Source organism: Corylus avellana, chromosome 6 (assembly GCF_965113065.1).
Source record: "Corylus avellana chromosome 6, dhCorAvel1.hap1.2, whole genome shotgun sequence".
Taxonomy (NCBI): Eukaryota; Viridiplantae; Streptophyta; class Magnoliopsida; order Fagales; family Betulaceae; genus Corylus; species Corylus avellana.
The window spans coordinates 28,377,492-28,386,358 of record NC_142495.1 but is presented as its reverse complement, the minus strand read 5'-3'; the positions used below and the strand labels follow the sequence as shown (position 1 = coordinate 28,386,358).

The following is an 8,867-nucleotide window of genomic DNA, read 5'->3' as shown; positions in this document are numbered from 1 at the left end:
CGTGGGCGTCACAAGAATTGATTAATTCATTGGTAGACTATATATATATTTGTGTACATATTTACTTTGTTGCGTCATCATTGATAACATAGGATGACACTTTTTGAATGATTCTCTGTATTTTACAGATTTTTTTGTTTTTTTTTGTTCAAATATGAGAAAACGAGTTACAGATGATTGAACAACAATAAAGGGTTCAGCGCACCAACAATACAGCCCAAATGGTAGAGACAATACAAACAAACAGAGAAACAGCAGACAATGATTTCATTCATGATTATAAAAGAACCATGAATGAGCCGAGCCTTTTCAAGGGTCATAGATATAAGGCGGTAACAAACAGCAAAATGACTCAATGAAGAGCCTCAATCGGTAAAGGCAACAACCATCGTGAAATGATTGTTGCAGGAAAAACGTACTGCCAAAAACTAGAATGAAGTCGTTGTTAAGGAACGAACACTGGCTACGTACAAAAGTCTCCTCCATCCACAAAATAGCTGCTATTTGAACTTGGGCATCACAATATTTTATGTTATGATCTTAAGGGTTAATGGTTTAATTAAATCAATTTCCAATAGTTAGTGAACGTAAGTAATGTGCCACCATTTCATCTTATGTAATCTCTAGTAAATTAAGGCATAAAGAAATGAGATAGTTGTTGACACATCACTTGAAAACCAACGGCCGCGTTTATATTTTGGAGAAACTTTATAATAATTTGCCTTTCAATTGTAATTTCCTCTCTAGCTCTATCTTAATGCAGGTACAGGGGAAGACGGTAAAGGCACAAAATGGGACACAGCCGGTCAAGAGAGGTACCAAGCCATCACAAGTGCTTACTACAGAGGTGCCGTAGGAGCACTGTTGGTGTACGAAATAACCAAGAGGCAAACCTTCGACAATGTGCAGAGGTGGCTCCGTGAACTGAGGGACCATGCGGACTCCAACATTGTCATCATGTTGGACGGAAATAAGGCCGATCTTAATCATCTTAGATCTCTCCCGGCAGAAGATGCTCTAATCTTGGCTGAGAAGGAAGGACTCCCTTTCCTTGAGACTTCGGCATTGGAGGCGTTTAATATTGAGAAAGCATTCCAGGCCATTTTGTTGGATATTTATCACATTATAAGCAAGGCGGCTCTAGCAGCCTAGGAGGGTGCTTCCGCCAATGGCCTTCCTCATGGCACTACCATTAATGTTTCCAATCTATCGGGTATTATGAACAAAGCAACTTGTTGCACTTCAAATTAACTTCATCTTAATTTCTGCATAGAGAGAGAGAGAAAAGGAGGAGGTATAGGGAGGAAATAGATGAAAGAAGCATTGTAAAAGATTAATGTTTCATTGTTTTTACTTTTTTTTATTTTTATTTTGAGCCTACGTAGGTTGTTTGTTATTCTCAATAAAACTTCTCATCGATTCTTGGATTTAACTTTTTGACAAGAAAACGGAGAAAATCAAACCCAATAATTTTTTTTTTTTCAGAAATTGAATTTAATTGTTGACATGTAGGATATATAATTGCTTGTAAGTATGTGCGTTTTACATTGTGCTGAATCATCGTTGTAGTAACCTGGGAGTTGTACAGGTGTGCAAAAGACTGCCTTCGTGTCCTTTTCCCTTTCCTTCTTTTTTTTTTTGAAAAATATGAAATTTTCATTGAAAAAATTTCATGAGCATAAAGCTCTTATATCATACAGCATACAACTATGAAAAATCATAGCCAAAAGGTATGAAGGTTACAAAGTCATAAAAATGACTTCAAACTTCCGCTAACCCATGTACAATTACATTTAAGGAACAGATCTGCTTCGAACATACTAAATCTAGAACATGGGTTGCCCAAAAACAAAACAAAAATAAAAAACAACTAGAAACTAAAAATCTATCCTCAACCCGAAGGCCAGGACAAACAAAATAAAAAATAAAAAAACAAAAAGAAAAACCCCACATGCAGCCTCGGAGGAGCACTCCATCGTAGACAGCCCTTCGGAAGACACGCCTTGGCCGAAGAAGACAATCAGATCTAAGGTTGAAGAGACCAAATCTGGATCTAAAGCAACCCGCCAGAAACAGAGTCCGGTGGAGCCTAGATCTTCCCTCCTCTTTAAGTTCTTGTTGGTGTTGTCTAGAAGAAAAGAGAGAGAGAGGAATTCTAGAGAGAAGGCGAAATAAATTTTTTTGAAAAATTATTAACGTCAATCTTTTTCTTATCTTTTTCTCATCTTATCTTACAAATTAAACATATCAATCATTAGATTTATAGACTCATGTAGACCCACACAAATTCAATGGTGGATTAATCATCCATTCACTATGGATATAGTTAAAAAAAATGGTTGAAAAAGAAAAGAATTATATCGTTTCTCTACTTGTTTAGAGTAATGCTGAGAACCATCTTTTTATTCTTCTAAATTTGATGTGGCTTTTAAAATCATCATTGAATTTAGGATGATCCCTATTGAATTTTGATCTAAACATTACTTGGTTTTTTAATAGCTCGTGCTTCTCGCATGCTTTTTTAATAGCTTAAAAAGACATGTATCATTTTTAGAAAAACCTTCTTTACTTGTTTGGATAAGGGTATTTGTTTTGAGTTTTGGTTTGCAAAGTAACTCAAAGTCCAGTTCAAGATTGGGCTTATGCAAATCCAACTAAAACAAAAACCCAGGCCTTGTATCATCCGGCCCCAAATTCGATGCCCAGTCCAATGTAACCCTAAAGGTAAATGTTGGAAATTATTGCAAGCTGGTGTTAAGGCATGGAGCATTCATCTTGGTTTATAATCAAAATGAACAACATTTGTCAATGGTCAAATCATTAAGACTCTGATCAAAGGTCTACTTCTTCTACTCTGATGGACGACATTCATTCATTTGATCAACTAATGATAACAAGTTAGAAGGAAAACTAAGCATAATAGAGCATTATATTAAAAAGGTTCAAATTACAGTGCAATGCAGAACTAGAGCAAAGGCTCAAATTACAACCATTTTCAGTCCTCCATCTTCCGCCATCGCTTTATTATAATATTCCATGCATATTCCTTCAAAGCTTTAGCTTCAATTATTATTTACGTAATACATATATGTAGTAGAGAATGTCATGCATCAATCATCACCAACAGCTACAAGCCTACAACAATGGGGCTCCTCACTTGGAACGTTCCATCATCCCACACTAAAGAAGCAGAGACAATGTCTTTATTTGTCGTTCCTTCAATAGTGAGCGCAAACGTTAGATTTTGTCCAAGAGATGTGAATGCTAGAACATTAGGCTTCACTTCGATTCTAAGTCCAGCTGGGGTACCAGTCACAGTAGCTTTATACGTAGACGTCGGTGATCCAACATTTGTGACAGTCCGATGATAAACTTGACTAAAATATTTGGAAGGCGACACGAATATAGCAAAAGAAGGATAGTTTAGATCAAAGACCGTTCCGTTAGTGGCTCTAGAACAAGTACTGTAGTCCCCAGTAACAAGGCGTAATAAATAGGTACTATATCCTTCGACGCACAAAAAATTTATGTAGTCAAGTGCATCAATATCATATATTAAACCAGGATGTGGAGCTTTAAGAGGATTTATATAGCCTGTGCCATAGGCATATTCAGCATCGGGGTTCTTTTGAGCGGTCATTGGAACAGCTGTGCGCAAGTAATACACCAAATGGAGTGAGTTAGTCATAGATGCAATAAATTATCAAGATCGAGGATTATACATCATATAGATATTACCTGTAGTCATAAGAGCCGACTTGATAGCGGCAGGTGACCATGTGGGGTGAAAGGATTTGATGTAGGCAGCCGCCCCTGTAGCATGTGGGCAAGCCATTGATGTCCCCGAGATTATATTGTATGGCAACATTCTCTTATCACCCGTAACTCCTGAAATTGGGGATATTTGGGACCATGCTGCTAGGATGTGAACTCCAGGAGCAGCTAAATCCGGCTACATCAACTCACAAACAAACGAAATGACAATTTAGTCTTTAGGACAATTCTGAGTAGGGATGTAGGTGCCTAACACTGAACCACCCGTAAATTTATTGTGTTCATTTCTCTCTCTTTCAACCAAATATAAAATATATGGAAAATATATTATATTTTCATTTATTCTAACATAAATGAGTAATACAATTAAGATCGCAAATGTTAATAAGATTATTACCTTGAGAATATTGCGTGTAATATTACTTGGCCCCCTTGATGAGAAAGACACAATGTAAGGCGCAATTATATCTTTAACCTCTTTACTTTTTTGAATAGTCGCAGTTGCTCCCCTGAAAATTAGGTGTGTTCTTTAGAATTATAAGTTTTACAAACTTGTTTGAATGTCTATATTATTTTAAATTAATAATACCTTGTCGATTTAATGTATGAGTACACTTTGCTACCATCCACCAAGCGAAGGTATGATGCAGGCAAGGGGTAAGATTGAGCAAAATCTTGGGATTCTTGGCCTTGCATCACAGTACCTACAGCACCAGCTACGAATTCCCCTGACCCATCAAGCCGGAAATCGCAAAGTACAATTTTACCCTTCACCAAAGCTTGGTCCAGTGAATTATTTAAGCAATACCTGTATTTTTTTTTTAGCAATAATTAAGTTCCATTTTAAGTATCATGCTCGAATGTGTCTACAATTGGTACTCCTATTCTTGAAAAAACAAGGAATATTTCTCCAGCTAGTTTCATAGACTCATCATGCAAACAAAAGCAAATAAATAAACTTATTCCCTTTGTCTATATATATATATATATATATATATATATATATATGCACATCAAAACTAATAATTATTGAATACATAAATTTCATTTTGTAGTTACCTGGAATCGGAACTCTGAAAACCTTTTATAGTGTTTGGTGCATCTCCACCATAAATTATTGGATACTGTTTATTGTTGAGGTCAAATGTATTAATTGAAATTCCCTACACACACGTGGAGTACAGAAATTCTTCAAATTAAATAGAATTTATAGATACAAATAAATTGGAGTAAAAAATGAAGAAGATATTCATATATAGCAGGACTGGAGTTTTTAGTTACCTCATAGATATTATTGTTACCCAATTGGACCTGAGTGGAGAACTTTCGATCTATAGTGCTTGCAGCCACAGAGAGAGACCATGGCGCAACGTTTGCGGTGGTTGATCGACGTGGACCGTCGTTACCAGCAGACATTGATGTCAATATTCCATTTCGCATAGCATGAAAGCCACCAATGGCAATTGGATCATTAAAATACTCCCGTGCATGGTGTCCACCAACGGAAAGAGATATGATGTCAACGCCATCAGCAATGGCATCGTCAAATGCTGCAAGAATGTCGGCATCATCACAGCCATCGAACCAACATATTTTGTAGACGGCAATACGTGCCGATGGAACTCCTCCTCGTGCTGTTCCCAACCCATACCCCAGTAGGCTTGCCCCGCTAACTAAATTCCCAGCTGCTGTTGATGCTGTGTGTGTCCCATGGCCTTCGGAATCTCTTGGAGATTTCACGTCATTTCCGCCAAAAACTCCGCTCCTACGGTAATATTGTGCTCCAATGATTTTACTGCATAAGCGTAGCCACATTTGTTAGTTGTTTTTTTTTTTTTTACTCTATGTGTCTGTTTTTGCACATGTGATCGTGCAGTTAGGAAAAAAATCGAATCAAAGTTTAATAGTGCTGTATCACAAATTTAATGGTAATTTTAGAACTTACATCATTTTTTTGAGGAAACAAAGAAACATGAAAAAAAAAAAAAAAAAATTCTAGCATTACTCAAACAATAAGGTTATAATGATATATATAGATATACTTGTTGCAAGTGAAATTGATGGAGGCTTGGCAGGTGCCCCTCCATTTCGTAGGTGCTAGACCAAATCCTTTGTCACTAAAGCTTTCTGACTCCGGCCAAATTCCACTGTCAAGCACTCCTATAATTATATCGCTTTCAATAGGTCTTCTTTGAACATTCTGTGGAAAGCCAAGGAAGTCCCATGACCTTGTTGTATGAAGCTGGTTTTGTTGGCTAGGGAACACGGACACTACGCCTTCCATTCCTGCATTTATTAATATTGTTAAAACTTACAACTTTTTTTGTAGATATAGAAAACATGGGGGGAGAGATTAGGTTCATCGACCAGCTATTTTTTGAGCTTCTTGCTCCGTTAGTTCCGCTGCAAATCCACTAAAACTCCTCGAGTAGCTATAGATTAGAGATTCCGATCTAGTACTGTCAAAATGCAAGCATATACATTTTTTTATTGTAAATCATCACTTATACCAAAACTTTAAGTGAATAAAAAGAGATAAATTTAATCATTTAATTCATACTTTAACATATATTTAAATTTAAATCAATCGGTCTCACGAGCAGATTATGTAAGACAACTGGTTAAAGAGACATCGAGAGGGCCAATTTTTTTTTTTTTTTTTTTTTCATTTCACTCGCCACTCAACCCTACTAGCCTAACCTTAACACTAAAAACGTCTAATACAACCATCGCCGGAAATCCAAGGAGCCAAAACATCAAGAAAAAATTTAGCGTCTATTTGCCGCATGTCCTACATCTTTCTAACAACATTCAGAAATATAATTTCGGAATGGCTTTTATAAAACAGAAAAAAATAAATAAAATAAATAAAATATAAAAAAATTGTTATAAACTACATTTTTATCGCACAATTATTTTACAATGTTGACATGGCAATCCTAACTAACTTATACAAATTACACATCATTCTTTCAACCATCTCTTTGTACAAATCTAATGAATCTACCATTGAATTTGTAGACTTATGTAGGCCTCACACAAATTAAGTGGTGGATTCACCTATTTATCATAAGGATAGGGAGATGGGTAAAAGATAAGATTAATAATGATTTTTGATCATTTATCTATTTATTAATAAAGAATAACTCAATGGTTAGCACATACGGCAACATCAACACTAATGTGAGAAAGTTGTATAATAAAAATATAGTTAATGTTATTCCTCTAGACAGAAATTCAAGCATCAGCCATCATTTTAACAACTTTCTATTAATGGTCCCAATGTACTGCATGCTTTTATAACCTGCCAATGACATCTTGTAGCATGCTTGTGTGAAGGGATGATGTGGAAACCTCATCCATCTTCCTGTTGCCCATATACACAATATACGCCTGCATTCACATTATCGTATCTATAAATTGTTCCGCATGATCAAACAAAGCGAACTATATATATACATATATATATATATATATATATATATATATATATATGAGATCTCAGCTATAGAGATAGAGATATTTGCCTTTCGGTCATTCTGAGAAGTTGAGTAACCGACAAGCAGAGTGAAGGCGAGGCAGAGGAGGAGAAGCCAAGAAAGAGTACTACGAGTAGAGGTTTTGCTTGCCATTGAAGGTTCAGCTACAAACTTGGCTACTGCGTGTGTTGTATATATATAGACATAGATATGTTCACGTGTGTGGACTAGAAAAGTTATCCCAAAAAAAAAAAAAAAAAAAAAAAAAACAGAAAGGGAAAAAGAAAAAGAAAAGGGCTCTTCCACGAATCGACCTAAAACATGTTCCACATTATTGTATCCGTCCTCTTCCTACAAGCAGGGCCGGCTCAATGTTTTTTGAGCCATAGGCGAAACTTTTAAATGGGGCCCTATTTTTTTTTTTTAATATTTATATATTAATTAAATAATATTTATTTTAATATTATTATTATATTTAGATTTCTCATTTTTATTAATCATTACAAAAATAAACACCACAAAAAAAAAAAATCAATCTAAAAACCGCACCAAATCTCTGCTGAGCACATGTTCCAAAACTGAAGCACACAATAGCAAACTAACCAAAAAAAAAAAAAACAAAACAAAACACCACCAGAAATATTATCAAGAACCCATACAAAATTATCAAACACAAAAAAAAAAAAAAAAAAAAAAAAAAAAAAAACAAACAAACAAACAAACAAACAAAACAAAACAATACAAAACAAAAATATATATATATACATACCGTGGCAGTAACTTCCTTACTTTATTCTTTGATACACTCTGTTTCAAACAAAACCAACCAAAAAATTTGTCAAAAACCAATACAAAACCCACCAAAAAAATAATGCACAGAAATAAACATTACAAAAAAAAAATCAATTATTTATTTATTATTCTTTTTCTTATTTATGAATCCTTACCTCTTTAATACACATGTTTCAAACAAAACCCACCAAAAAAATTGACAAAAACCCATACAAAACCCACAAGAAAAATCAAGCATAGAAATAAACATTACAAAAAAAAAAAAAAAAAATCAATTCTTTTTATGAATCCTTACCCCATTGATACACATCTTTCTCTCTGTTATATTGACTGATTGTTGAGGAAAATTTATGGGTTTGTAACATAGTATGTATGGATGATTTTCGATTATACCCACTTAATGATTTAGCCAAAATCCCTAAAAAAATTCAGAGCTCAGGCTCTAAACCGAAAAAAATTTCTCCACAGTATTTGGGTTGCTCCAAATTCGGTTTTGAATGCTACCCATGAGAATACAGCTCCCTTTTTTGGATATCCATTGGTTAAATTGGTAGATATTGAATAATTTTTGGTTGATTTATGGTGAGTCTTTGTTTTATATAGCCGATTGGGGTCCTCTATTTGCTCTTGCTGAAGCAGATGTGGCCAGGTTGAAGCAGAAAGTTGCAGAACTCCTTCATCTAGGTTTGGATTTAATAATTTTTTGCTCTTTATACAAATATAGGTTACAAAAGTAACATACTTTCTTATTATTTTTTACAACTCCTCATCTGACGTGTCATCACACGGTGGTTTAAGTTTAATCCATAATTTGAATTTTAA

The 8,867-nt window shown here is 34.9% G+C and overlaps 1 protein-coding gene and 1 pseudogene across 1 annotated transcript; one reads left to right on the top strand and one right to left on the bottom strand.

Moving 5' to 3' along the window:
- Positions 1 to 757: 757 nt before the first annotated feature.
- LOC148585153 (ras-related protein RABA2d pseudogene) lies at positions 758 to 1,251 on the top strand (annotated as a pseudogene).
- A 1,681-nt stretch (positions 1,252 to 2,932) lies between these two features.
- Positions 2,933 to 7,406, bottom strand: LOC132188160 (cucumisin-like). Its single transcript, XM_059602561.2, has 10 exons — positions 7,302 to 7,406; positions 7,079 to 7,167; positions 6,142 to 6,233; positions 5,817 to 6,060; positions 5,056 to 5,569; positions 4,834 to 4,937; positions 4,364 to 4,582; positions 4,172 to 4,283; positions 3,739 to 3,952; positions 2,933 to 3,648 (listed from the first exon to the last, which is right to left on the bottom strand). The coding sequence occupies exons 1-10, from the start codon at positions 7,404 to 7,406 to the stop codon at positions 3,128 to 3,130; spliced, it is 2,214 nt and encodes a 737-aa protein (XP_059458544.2). The 3' UTR covers positions 2,933 to 3,127.
- Positions 7,407 to 8,867: the final 1,461 nt, after the last annotated feature.

Coding starts and splice junctions, on each gene's coding strand:
- LOC132188160 (XM_059602561.2), bottom strand. CDS start 7,406: ATGGCAAGCAAAACCTCTACTCGTAGTACTCTTTCTTGGCTTCTCCTC. Junction 6,234..7,078: donor CTACAAGATGTCATTGGCAG/GTTATAAAAGCA, acceptor GCATTTTGACAG/TACTAGATCGGAATCTCTAA. Junction 4,284..4,363: donor TCATACATTAAATCGACAAG/GTATTATTAATT, acceptor CCTAATTTTCAG/GGGAGCAACTGCGACTATTC.